Raw genomic sequence first — 14,293 nt, 5'->3', positions numbered from 1 at the left:
CGCCCGGCTTCTTAATACATTTTTACTTACTTATATGGGGAGGTAGGGAAACTCGTGTGTCCCACAATGTTACTATGGGAATCAAAGAAAAACTTATGGAAGATGACGTGGAAGCAAGCACCTTTATCCATGGAGCCATCTTTCTGATATTGAATGTATCATTTTTATATGCAGGCTCACTCCAAGTTTTCTGACTTTCCAACATTCCAAAAATACCTGCTTTGTTTGGTATCACATCTAGCACTGTTTGGGTTTGTACATACATTTTATACCTGCTGTTCCAAATGACATCATCCCTCCTCCATTATGTTGTTTGGATCATCGCATGTATAAAGAGCTGCATTGATAGTTGCAATGAACCTTTTCCTATATTCTGCTTACCCTGAGACTCAAGGGACCTGTGGCTTCCAAACTTTTTCTAGTCACCGTGAAATGTGTGCCTATTTGGAATCTTGTTCCTACGGAGCCCACTTCAGAGGCTGAAGTCTCGTGTTTAATAGATGGGCTCAACAGGAGTGAAGAGCAACACCTGTGGAAAGAGATCATCCCTGCCAGTTGTTTGACTCTACTACAAGGCCTAATGCGTCAGAGACCCAAATCACAGCTTCAAAACAGCTGGCAACATCTGTTCTCTATAACAACAAATTACAGAAGACCTGTATTTTTTTTTTTTTAGAAGACCTGTATTTTACCAAGACTATTACAAACATGTAATGGTGACAAATTTTTATCTGGAGAACTTCTCTTGGAAATCCAAGAGTTAATTGTTTCTAAACATCTTGGTGGAACTTATTTAGCTCATGGCTGTAAATGTTCGCATTGTAGTCATATTTTATTATAGGCATAAAATACAAAGAAATTGACTGAAGGGCAGAACATATTGGCATAGTTCTGCCCAGTATTATAGAAGAACTCAATACCTACCTTTAGGGTGATTTATTGCTAATGCCAGTATTAAACATTAATTTTGTATGATAACAATCACTTAAGCTCTTTGGTACTATTAGAATCTAATATCAAATACCACATACCAAAATTCGAAAAACTATAAATAGAATGCTACCAGCATGATATGCAGGGAATATTTAATCATGTAATTACAGGAAGGGTTAAGCCAGCACTGTTTCCCTAGTTTGTTTTAGCATATAATAAATAATAGTTACACTTAGAGAACTTTTTAAAGTTTTTGGGTCTCCCCAGTCATTCTTTTATTTGACCCCACTATCATTTCTATAACGTTGCCTAGTATCAAGCTTGTCCATTACTCCAATAGCTAGAAAAGGAAACCAAGTCTCAGAGAGATTAAATAACATGATATTAATCTGTTCATTGAGAACTCAAAAGCAAACACAAGATATAAATTTGTCACACTGTGGAATGAGCTTCCGAACAGGGTGAGATGACAATCCCCTGGTGCTCCCTTGAACACACTGTGCTGCATTTTCCTATCCTGTCATCCATCCTGGAAACTCCTACATCATGTAGCAAAACACATTTTTGTGGCATTCTCAGAAGCAAAATGCCAAGCAGGATGGAAGTTTGATGTTTCACAAGATGGCATTTGTGTGTTGCTTGTATATTTGTATTCTATTGTTGACTTTAGGGATCATATTTACTAAAGTTAAACGCTGCTTAAAAAGCAACCCATATGCTTCTGGACCCAGCTCTATTATAGTTACATATACCAATGATGCAGTTCATTTTATCTCTGTCTGTATCTAAGAAAACTTGGACACTGAGGAGCTGAGAAGACATTCTGTTTGTTGTTGTTGTTTGGGTTTTCCAGATAGTGCCTGATTACTTCACCAAACTGGCTCAGGATTCATGATGCTCTTGCATCAGCTCCTGAGTCCTGGTAGGCATGTGTTTTACTGCTCAACACCCCATCATAATATAATACACCATACTCTAACTTTGAATTCATAGAAATAAGTAAAACCAGTTCCATCAGGATTGAGATTTTGAGAGCTGGGAAAAGCTCTATGGCAGAGCACTTGCCTAGTACGTGCCAAGGTTCTGAGTTCAATCCTCAGCACTGATAAAAAAAAAAAAAGCCAGGTGTTGTGTAAACAGGAGGACCTGTAAACAGGAGTCCAAATTCATCTTCCTAGGCATGTACTAGATTTGAGGCCAGCCTGGGGTACATGAGACCCTGTCTCAAAAACAAAGCAAAAATTGTCACAACAAGAAAAGCATAGTATTTTACATTTTATACAAGTAATAAACACAAATTATTTGAGATTGTGGAAATGGGCCATTTGACAACTCTTGGTCCTATACTGGAATCATTTTCCCTTGGTTCATTGTCCTGTTCATTAGGCGTCACCCAAGGCTGAGGGGAAGAGGGGTGGGATCAAGCCATTCACAGATAGGTTAGATGGTTTCACAGGCCTGAAGTTATTTTAAAGCAATATTTACTAACAGAGAAGAATTGATGCTGATGGAAAGGCCAATGTTGAAACTTTCCACTCATGACTATTCTTCATTTTGTAAAAATTAAGATTCTCTGAGTTAAGCAATGGAAACTGACTTGCTAATTTGATGTAAGTAGAGGGTGATTAATAGTGGAGAATATGGATGTTGTTAAATCATACACTCAAATAAAAGACATTAAGTCCTTATCTTGGAAAACAGAGGTGAAACATCTCTAGAGATCCAGAATTGCAGGAACTAGTGAAAACTAGTGGTGGACCTTTTGTGGTATGTCTTAACTATTTCTGCATAGCAAATAACTACAGCATTTAGAAGCATAAACAAGAGTTATCCTTTATTTCTCATGCATGTGCCATTCAGCTCATGTAGGCTGGATTTTATTATGAGGCTTGTCTTAGTTGAGCTTTATATCGCTATTAAAAGATGCCATGACCACTGCAACACTTAATAAGGAAAACATTTAATTGAGGCTAGAATACAGTTTCAGAGGTTTAGTCCATTATTGTCATGGCTGGAAGCATGGCAGTATGCAGGAAGAGATGGTGCTGCAGAAAGAGCTGAGTGTTCTACATCTGGATCAACAGGCAGCAGAAAGAGAGAGTAAGCCACTGGGCCTGGCTTGAGCTTCTAGGACCTCAAAGCCCACCCTCCACTGACCTGCTTCCTCCAACAAAACCACATCTGCTCCAAAAAGGCCACATCTCTCCAATGCCACTCCCTATGAGTATGGGGACTATTTTTATTCAAACCACCACAAAGCTTTGTTCCTTGCCTCACCAGATTTAATGGACAAAATAAAATAGAGACTAACCTATTAAAATTGAGGTAAACAACAAATATATTTAGTATAATTATGTCCCACACAATATTTGAAATGCAATTATATTTTAAGGGATATTTATTGCTTATCTGAAAATCATGTTTAATTAGGGACCCCACCCCCTTTTTGCAGTTCTTTCAGCTGTCCCTTTTTCTCTTGGTATTAAAGAGGCTTAGTTGAGCATTTTCTTACAGCAGTAGCAAATCCAGAAGTACAAGTGAGTCCAGGTATGCTGGCAGCTCTCACAACTCTGCTTGTGAGCTAGATATTGCTATTCTATGAGCAAAAGCAATGACATGGTCCAGAGATGGAAAAAAAAAATGTGTGTTATCTACTCTAGGAAGACATAGACATGGAAAATAAATACAGAGAGTAGAAGATTAGAATTAGCAGATTATTGATAGTTTGCCACAGTTTAAACCATTTATATCCTCTCTTGGGTCATTTCTAATAAGAACCATGTTTCAAGGCAAGAAAATCTAGATGTTCCAGAAGCCATGTGTCCAAAGGAGAATGGGTTAACTGACTGAAATTCTTAAGTCAACAAGGGCTTTATGTGATCAGTGGTCTCCCCAAAAGATAACCAATGTACCTTACCACAAGAAAGAAGTTCTGGATACTCTTCTACATTTGCACATGCTAGGTAGATGTCTAGTACTGAGCTGTACCCCAGCCTTTTTATTTTGAGACATGTTTTTGCTAAATTTCCAGGATGGCTTTGAACTTTGTAGACAAAACAAGCCTTGGTTCTCCTGTCTTAGCTTACCAAGTAGATGGGTTCTCAAGCCTGAGCAACCAGGTCTATCTGAGACATTAAATAAAATAAAACATAAAAAGGAAAGGGAATGAGTTTCTTAACTGCATAAAAACATAAGTCAGCTCTGGATCCGCAGAAGTTGATGTCCACAGAGGCAGGAGAAAAGGCATAAGAGGAGGTTCATTAAAAACCTGGTGGCAGACACAGACTGATTACATAATAATCATGTTAGATGCTGGTTCGTTGGACAGCGAAATGAATGGGTGCATGTAAGTTTACCTAAATCTTAGCATTATTTAAAAACCACAGTTAACTTTTAGTGAATCGTAAAAATGTACATTGCTTTAACACAGAACTTAAGTATCTATCATCTGCCTATCTATCTATCTATCTATCTGTCTCTGTCTGTCTGTCTGTCTGTCTCTCTATCTATCTATTGATGGATCAATCTATCATCTATCCATTTCAATAAAAGAATGTCACCAGTGAAAATTATTGGTGAAATTATTAAGGCCACTCCACGTAGTTAAAAGGAGATTTATTTAATGGCGTAACTTACAAATTAAGGGATAGGTAGGTCGTGGGGTCTGGGGAAGGTGTATCACGGTCCAGCGGTGTTCTCTGGAGCTCCGTTTGGCCCACCTCCACTGTCCAGGGTCCCGGACCAGAGAGCGCTCTCCCATCCAGCTCTTAGGTCTCCAGGTACCTCCCTTGGCCCCGCCTTGTAGGCGTAACAGTTGCCGAAGTCTCAATGGGGGTTGGAACTTCCAGATCAAAGCTGGAATGGCTACCCACTACAGAAAATAGTTCTTATTTTTAAATTATCTCATAATAATGGAGTGTATTAATGCAGCTCATAATTATGAGGTACATAAAAGATTAACAGCATGTTTTAAAGTGTTTTAATAAAGTTGCCATAGTGAGTAAGGTTTATACTTAGTATGTTTCCCAGAAAGACTAGTCTAGCTGGTTTATAGCACTTTGTGGAAGAATTCTGAAAACCAAGATAGTTTTTGCATTTTGCATTGTTCGCTTAATAGTATTGAGAGAATTAGCTAATATTTAAAGGATGGGGATATTTTTATTATTTCTCATACCATACATAAATTTTTAAATATTTTAAGGACTTCAATATAAAAATAGATAATTGAAAGATAAACTTAGCGAGAAGTATTTAACTGATCCTATTTTGGAAAAGGTTTGTGCACACATACACAAAATAAAAGAGACAATAAAAGAAAAATGTGTACCTATAAAGTCAAGGAATGTTAAACTTCTGCAAAAAAAAAAAATGACAAACAAAATTAAGAGTCAGAGAATAAATTGGGGTAAATTGCACCAAGACACCAAAAGGTCAGTTCCTTTCGGGCTAAGTAGCTCCCATTAGTCACTAAGAAAACAAAATAACACAGACAAATTGGGGATATCACTGAAACTGAATAGGTTGAAAACATTAAACAAATGGATGATGGTGTTGCATGTCGGAAAAGATAATAAATCTCACTAATATCTTATGAAAGAGGACTGCTATTCAGTGACCCCCAGAGAAAACAAACCATTCAGACTTGTATGATGACTCAAGATTTGAGCATAAATCAATGTTCTAATGACTTTGAAAATTAATTTATATTTGCTAGTACAAATAAATTTATCATGCTAAACTGTACTTCCTAGGTAGTCATACCTACTGAGGATTAAGAGAAAGCAAAAACACAATGTTTCTTCACTTTTATAGAAATAAATGTGGTCTAGAGGAAGAATCATTTTAGAAAATGTTAGTTTTGGTTTGTTTTCATTAGTTATGTGATTTTTTTAACCTATTGTATCTCCCGTGTCCACATATGTGAATCAGCGGTAATAATATGACAGATGTTTTACTTTCCAGAATTTGTATAAAGTTTTTAGGAGGAAATAGAATGAATCCTTGAAATTGCCACCTTGATGGTACTGGTGATGTTCTAAATTTAAATTTCATGAGCTGTTACAGAAATCTAGGAATAAACTAGTAAACCATCTGATTAGGAAAGTTGTCGTGTCTCTCATAGAGAGATTCATATACAGATCTCATACAGATATGATTCCTCACAGGAAAAGAACAAAATAAAAACAGAAAGTAAGTGCACAGAGGAAGTTAAGACTTAGAAATCTCTAGCTGAGGAACTCAGACACTGAGTCCTTCTGCTTCCTATATTCAGAACACACACACTGGTCTGCCATGGAGAAGTGGTTCTGTTCATGAAGAGTCAAAGATGTCAACCAAGCATGGTATACACGCTGTACCCCCACCATTGTGAGCCTTAGAGAGAGGACAAGGCAAGATCCATTTCAACAAGCAAAACAACTGTCCTAAGTATGAAAAACAATTGTCAAAAAATGTTAATGGTGAAATAGACAGCTGGAGAAATACTGCTAAAAGCCACATCTTTATGGGCAAAATAGATGCTTGGTCTTTTGCAAGGGGAAAAAAGTCAGTGAGACGTGTTTAAGTCTGAAGAGTAGGTGTAAAACTGAAGTTGTTTTTATTTTTCCAAACATTGGTTGAGGGTTGAGGCAAGTATCAGCATTTAGTGGTTAAAAAAACTTGCCACCTATCTCTTAAAACTGAATAAGTCACCTAAACGTTGTGAGTTTATTTAGAGGTCTATTGGAGAAGCAATGTTGTGGCTCTCACTGAGTCTGTGACAACATACCCAACAGGAATTTACAGGATTGGCTGGGGGGGTGGGGTGGGGGGTGGGGTGTAAACGAAGGTGGAGGATGACAGGAAACTCTTCCAGAATAAAAGTCAGGAGACAGGGTCACCAGCTGAATCTCAAGCTGAGATGGGCTACCTATACAAAAACCTCAAACAAGATCACTATGTGCAGAAATACCAGATGATAAATGTGTGGGTTTTGTTGGTTGTTTTTAGGCTCTTTGGGGGGGGTGGCGCTGTCACCCAGCTCCCAAATAAACCATACACGGAGGCTTATTGCTTGGCTTAGTTTCTAGCCAGCTTTCCTTAACTTTAAATTATCCCATCTACCTTTTACCTCTGGGCTTTTCCCATTCTCTTACTTCTGTAAATCTTACTCTTACCCCGTTGCTGGTTGTGTAACTGGATGGCTGGCCCCTGATGTCCTCCTTCTTCTCTGGCTCCTCCTTTTCAATTCTCCCTTCCTGGATTTTCTCCTTCTATTTATACCCTCTGCCTGCCAGCCCTGCCTATCCTTTCTCCTACATTGCCATTGGCCATTCAGTTCTTTATTAGACCATCAGGTGTTTTAGATAGGCACAGTAACACAGCTTCACAGAGTTAAACAAATACAACATAAACATAAGTAACACACCTTAAAATAATATTCCACTGCACGTGGAGGTTAAGGATACACTTTCTAGGACCCACAAGTTGTTTCATTTGAGTTCTACTTTGGATGATGCAATGCAAAGGGAGAAGGAACTGTAGCTGTAGAGATAAGCAAGAAGCAATTAGAATGAGCTCTCTGAACCACGGTAAGACACTGGCATCCAATGTTGAAGGCCATATTATCCAAGGGATATTATGCTCACTTATAGTTTACAGTATTTTTTGCTCTAGTGTGGAAACTGTATGGTAGTGAGCATGGGGGGAAGGCTAGAGGCCAGATTTAATTCATTCACAATAATTCAAGCCCCTTACACTCCCCCCAAAAAAGATAAGAAAAGGAGGAAGAAGAAGAAAGAAAACGTTGATATCTGAGACAAGGTGGAGTGGAGTAAGGAAAGGAAGTGCTGAATGAATTGGGGAGATATTTAAAACATGGAGTTGTCTATGTGGGGGTTATGAAAGAAAGGTGTTGTTGTTTTTGTTGTTGTTGTTGTTGTTTGTTTTAGTTTGGTTATCTCTTTTATGCTAAATCTTGCCCGGCCAAAACAAAACAACAACAACAACAACAAAACAAAAACAAAAAAAACCATCTCTTTTCATAATGACAACATTCACTAAGATAATAAAACACAAGTATTTCATGAGAAAATAGATGGAACTATAACATATTTGTGAGGCATGCAATGGAGATAGAAACTAGTCAGTCAGAAACATGGGTGTGAAAATATTAGGAGAAATCTGGGCTGAAGATAATGATATGGAGTCACTGATGATAAGACTTTAGCTTCTGAAGCTACAAACAGTGTAAGTCACTCAAATGGGCAAAGGGGCGGGATAAACAACAACAACAACAACAAAACCAGCTAAACCCTTAAATATAGGCTTTTAAGAAACAAGATAAGATGAGCCCCAAAATTAACATGACCAAAAATGTAGGAAGAAAGTCAGTTTAGTTTGGTCTCCTGGAAGCCAAGAATAGAAAGTTCTGAAAGAAAGAGACTAGGAGCAATAAATTAGGTATTTCGGGGGGAAAAAAAGTAGCATTACAACAAAAATTGCCAGTAGACCTAGAAATATGGGCTTTGGAGAGCTTCATTGAAGAGGTTTTTTGATGCAAGAACGCACATTATGTTTAAAAGATTGATGTGCTAATGGAGCAAGGATGATGATGTAGCATCATACAATTCCTGAAGAAATTTTAGATATTGAGTTTGAAAGTTAGTAAGAGTAATTTCTTTGGAGAGTAAAATCTTATAATATCACATGTACTTTCTTATGGGATGGCCCTGACATAAAATAGGAAAATCAATGAGGTGAGGCTAGCAGGAAGAGACCGAAATTCAAACAGAACACAGCAATACAATGTGACCCATTTCTCACTGCTCAGTACAAATGTTGAGGCATCCTAACCCTGGCATCCCAGAAATGAGTTGACTCATCTTAATCATGAGAGTCAGTATGATTTGATGACTAAAACATAATTACAATTACGCTAAATTTACTCATTAGTATTACATTTATATTTATTTAAGTCCAAGTGACCTAAATAGCATGACAAGTGAGTGCAAAGTCCTTAATATAGCTTCATATATATGTATATAATATATACTCATATATATTAATATATACTCATATATAATATATAATATATACTCATATATATTAATATATATGAATTAAAAAGGAATTCTATTATAGTAATATTATCTGATAATAATGATGGACTTATTAAATTTAATGATGGACCTTCTGTTTTTTTTTTATTTGTATTCTTCACATAAGAGATTGAATCCCTTGTATTTGGTTGAACAGCACATACATGTCTTACATCCTGTCGCAATTTACATGTAACTAAAATGGAGATAAGCTGGGATCTGTTAATTGCTCCAGAACTTTCTGTTACAAGCTTGGGTTAATTGGGGAGGTGCTTATAGCACTTCCATTGATTGTTTGTATCTTACTTGGAGGCATTCAGAACACTGGCTTCCTCAGATGAAAATGAAGAACTATGTGGATTAAACAAAAGAATGATAAAGCATTTGGGAGCTCTGAGATGTAAGCCCAGGTCTAGTTATTGATGTGAACTCTGAATTGTGAGCCCAGCCATAGTTCTTGGTGGGCTCACCTTTGACAAGCCATTATCATGTTCTTCTTTGCTCCTCATGACCCTCTTTTTAAACTGGATATGACCTTCCATGTTCTTGCCCTAAGATTCTGGGGAGAACATATTGCAAGTCACTATATGAATCCAGGAAAATATCCTTTAACCCCAGTAGCTAAAGGAGGAAGAGAAACTCAAGAAAGACTGCTAAACATGGGAATCATCTGTAGTCTACTACCAGAGGGTTTGATACGAGTCACCACTTTCTATCCAGAGACCCTGTAACATGTCATTGTCAGAAGCATGCTAAGGTCATAAAGGCCCTCCATCAGCTTCTGTCTCGTGGCACTCGGAGCCACTCAGGTGCTGCTTCCCTAAGTACCATCGATGTCTCCTCAAGACTGTCAGGTAGTTGTTTCTTTAAGCAGAAAATGTCCCCGCTGGGCAGGAACACAGTGTCTGTAATGGGTAGGACAAGTGACAAGGAACAAAACTCTTTCATTATTGAGCTCCTTCATGTTTGCTTGTTCCCTTCCCTCAGAAATACACTTTCACGGCTGCCACAGAGGCAGCTGCATTTAAAAAGAGAAGAAAAAAGGAGAGTCACAGTCAACCCTAAGCTTGGCTCTTTGTAATCAGCGTGCAGCCTCAGAGATGAAATTTGTGAGTAATTCACTTCCCACACTCCCCAATGAAGCCTACCAGAGTGGGATCTAATGTTGCCACCCTGAACACTAATGAAGGAAGCCAGGCAGCAGTACTGCTTGCCCTTGGGGACTCATTTTTCACATCACCAAAAAGTAATTTCTGTCAATTTCAGCCATCTGGTTGACTGGATTGTGAAGATGAAATTCTGTTCAAGAAGTGTTTAAGAGTGGACTCTGCTGGGATTCAAATGCCTTTTCTAGTTTCTCTTATTCTTATCTGTGCCTCGGTTTCTTACCTGTAAATAAAATCTTCATAGAACACCCTATCTTTATTATATGAAGTGATCGAAATAATGCTGCTTAAGTACACAATGCATCGTGGCAGATATAATACATGTTTAATTAAAGTTAGCTTATCATTCAATTGCTAGTAGTTTTAATAATGGCAGTATTAAAAATAATGCTGTAGTATGTTTATAATGTCTATTTACTTAACGCAGTACCCATTAATTCAGTTTATATCATCTAATCTGTTATGTATATTTAGTACATAGCATATATAGAAAGTTATATGTAGAAGCATTCTATTTCATTGATTATCTTATGAATTTTATATGTGGTGCCACATTTTACTAACACAATGCTGTGACTTAACAATAAATATCGATTATCTTTCCTTTGCATTTGGAGGCTGTACTATATTCTTTGTTACGTATAAAACGACAAATTCAAGTGATGGTGGTATAGAAATTCAGTGTAAAATTATTAAGAATGTGCATACCTCTAATATTTAAGTAAGGCTTGTCCTTACCAGAAAGGGGCTAGCACATTTTCATTATACATATCTTAAGTACTTCCTACAGCACTCAGATTGCCATAGTGGTAGGTGTTTTGACCTTATAGATGTTTTAGGAACTCTAGAGAGATTTGGAGACGAAATATCAAGTGTGCAAATTAAAAGTATCCTGGCTACTTGGTGTGAAATTTCAAATTTACTAATACAGTCTGAAGTATACCAACTTCACTTTTAGATCACAGCTGCAGTTTGGTTATTGCCATGATTATATATCTGATTTCCTTCTGTCTACAGTTCCACCAAAGATCTCCAACATCTCCTCAGATGTCACTGTGAATGAGGGCAGCAATGTAACCCTGGTCTGCATGGCCAATGGCCGCCCTGAACCTGTTATCACCTGGAGACACCTTACACCAACTGGTAAGCAACTGGCTAGATTCTAAGATGCCACTTAATATCTAAGATTCTCTTGCATCAAAATGGAAAACATGCATCTTTTTATTGAAACTCAGAAAACTGCAGTATAATTATTCTTTAGGTGTTCCGGAGGTTTTGCTGATGTGTTCACCTCTTGAAGTAACTTAGTAATATTTGTATCTATATCTATCTTTCCCCTATCTATCTACTACCCACCTAATCTATGTATAAATATTGATACATAAAGTTGTCTCTCAAAATAGATTAACTCTCAAGGGAACAACTGTAATAACATTAAATAATGCATATATATATATAAATGTATGCAACAGGGAATAATGAAAGAAAGAAGTCCATCAATTTGAAGGCAGGAGGGTATGGGGGGGGGCTGAAGGGAGGAATGGGAGGAAGGAAAATGATATAATTATATTTAAATTAAAACATATTTAAAAATAATGTGTAAAAATATAGCATATATCTAAAATGTATAGTATTTTGGTGGTTCAGTGTCTTTGAGAAATGCTTTGTATAAATTATTTCACACTACTTTTTAAAGTCATTTTGGACCATAGTTTCCTCCTTTGTGGTGGCACCATGTGAAAAAAGTAGAAACAAATGTTTCTTTGATTCCTAAATTCCTGGTCTTGGCATCTAGCTCTGTGATGATTGCCAGGCATTAAACAGGCATTGGGAGTATTGGATCCAGCTAATGACACCAATTCAGTTAAATTCATAATATGACTTGCCAAGAATGTCTTCTGTACCCTCCCTTTCCCCCTTTGTACCAAGCTCACCTTTACTAGGTCCAAAGGCTACTGTGGTATGTGAACATATTTAAGCATTTTAACAGATGATTCAGGATTAGTCAGTTGCATTCTCCTGTCCTATTCGAATTATGTTTTCTTATATACAAAACTATGTCTTTGCAATCTGTGTACAATAGTACCTGCTATTTGATTATTCCAAAGAGAAGGTCTACCAAGCCAATTATTGATCGATTATACATAGATTATTCTTTTAAAAAATCACTTATGCTAGTAAAGAACCTCAGCTTTTAACTGGCTTATGTCTGAGAGTCTCTTATAATTTCTCTATAAAAGTATCTAGATGCTTAATTTCCAAAGTAATCGGCTTTGGAATGAATACCAATAAACACACACAAGACTGGGTATCCAATGATATCCATCCTGAGACCAGGGTAATATTTGATTATAGTGTTTCTAAATATTTCTTCTTTCTTGTGGTAAGATAATAGGGGGTCTCCATTTAACATCATAGTCCAAATTAATTTCCAGGGAAAGTTTGGGCCAACTTTGTAAAATGCCCTTCTATTTAGCGAAATATTTTCTATTATAAATGTCTATTCTCTTAAGAAAATGTTACTCCAAACCCATGCTTATTTGTGTTTGCATCCCATAATTTATTAATATTATATAAGAGCATCACATGAGGTACTTATTTAGGAGACTCAATATCAAATTCATTTTCTTACATACTCATTTTGCACCTCACATAGTAGGAACACGTGGATGGTCATATGATGCATGGTCTTAGAGATGTCATACATCTTTGTCTAGAAATAAATTAATTCTTCAGAGTACTTTTATTCCTGCAAGCCTCACATAAGACCCAAATCTACTCTGCATACCTGGGCCCAAGGATAATATTGCTGTTTTTACCTACTGGTGATTTAGTATTAAACAGTGTCCTGTATTTAAATATTTTGACAAAGTCAGCACCTAAAACTATTATGTTTATTGCAATGTTATTGAAAATTTATTTAAATCCTTTCATAATTTCACTCTGAAAGGTCTCTTTCAGGAATTTCCCTCTATATTTTCAATAAAAAAAAATTTCTCTACTTGTGTTTTCCAAAGCAATGGTTGGTTTCTTGCAAATAAACCCAGAGATCTTACATAAATTATTGTGATCTTTCATTATATTGACTGTTGGTAGACTTACTGCCCAATTTATGTCCAATCTACTAAGAACATAAATTATTATATATAAATTACAGATTAATAAATTGATTTTAAACACTCCACTTAAGGTGTTTATGGCCTTAAATTCATATACAAACCACCCTTCTGTTTTCATACCATTATTTTTAATTTGTCTCACCTTTTGTAATTAAATTTAAATTTATACAAATATTTTATTAATCTTTTAATGTCATTCAAGGGGCAAGGTGGCAAATTAAAAAATGAAAAAATGTAGGACTTAACAAATGAGTTTATATTCCTGATATGATCAATAAGGAGCTGTATTAATAGAAAGACTTTCTTCTTGTACATTTTGAGTAGTAAATAGGATTTTCAGGGAAAATAAATTTATTTCCTAGAGCCTCCAAATACTCCATTTTAGTCCATAAATTTATAAAGATTCTGAGACAGAAACAAATCTTTATGATCTTCGCTAGTTTGTTAGCATACATAGGTCTATATGACTAAAACCAAGTAAACTTCTATATAATAATAAACATCTGTCTTGAACCCTGACTAGCATGGTTTCTGTGATGATTTAAATAAAACAAACCAGTGATGTCTTGCATAGTAAAGACAGTATTTTCATGTACCGCTAGAACACTAGAGACTTCAAAACCAACTACAAAAATTGGATGAACTCACAATGATTCTCAATACTCAATACCAGGGGTCAGCACATTATAGCCTGAGGACTAAATTCTTTTTGTTTTGTTTTGTTTTGTTTTGTTTTGTTTTGTTTTGTTTTGTTTTGTTTTTCGAAACAAGGTTTCTCTGTGTAGCTTTGCGCCTTTCCTGGAACTCGCTTTGGAGACCAGATTGGCCTCGAACTCACAGAGATCCACCTGCCTCTGCCTCCCGAGTGCTGGGATTAAAGGCGTGCGCCACCACCGCCTGGCCTGAGGACTAAATTCTATCTGCCCCACTCATATACTTACTGACTGCCAGCCATAGTGTTTCAAAACTCTCTGAATGGTTGCAGGTAATCAAAGGA

General features: G+C 36.6%; 1 protein-coding gene across 2 annotated transcripts in view; it reads left to right on the top strand.

The window, feature by feature from the left end:
- Lsamp (limbic system associated membrane protein) overlaps positions 1-14,293 on the top strand; it is a 637,116-nt gene that overhangs the window by 390,750 nt on the left and 232,073 nt on the right. For both annotated transcript variants that reach the window (XM_059277383.1, XM_059277382.1), the window contains one exon: positions 11,195-11,320. In XM_059277383.1, coding sequence (XP_059133366.1) covers positions 11,195-11,320 — 126 coding nt within the window. The remainder of the gene's footprint in view (positions 1-11,194; positions 11,321-14,293) is intronic.

Source organism: Peromyscus eremicus, chromosome 12, assembly GCF_949786415.1.
Source record: "Peromyscus eremicus chromosome 12, PerEre_H2_v1, whole genome shotgun sequence".
Classification (NCBI taxonomy): Eukaryota; Metazoa; Chordata; class Mammalia; order Rodentia; family Cricetidae; genus Peromyscus; species Peromyscus eremicus.
Note: the sequence above shows the minus strand (reverse complement) of the source record. Positions and strands in the feature narration are given on the sequence as shown.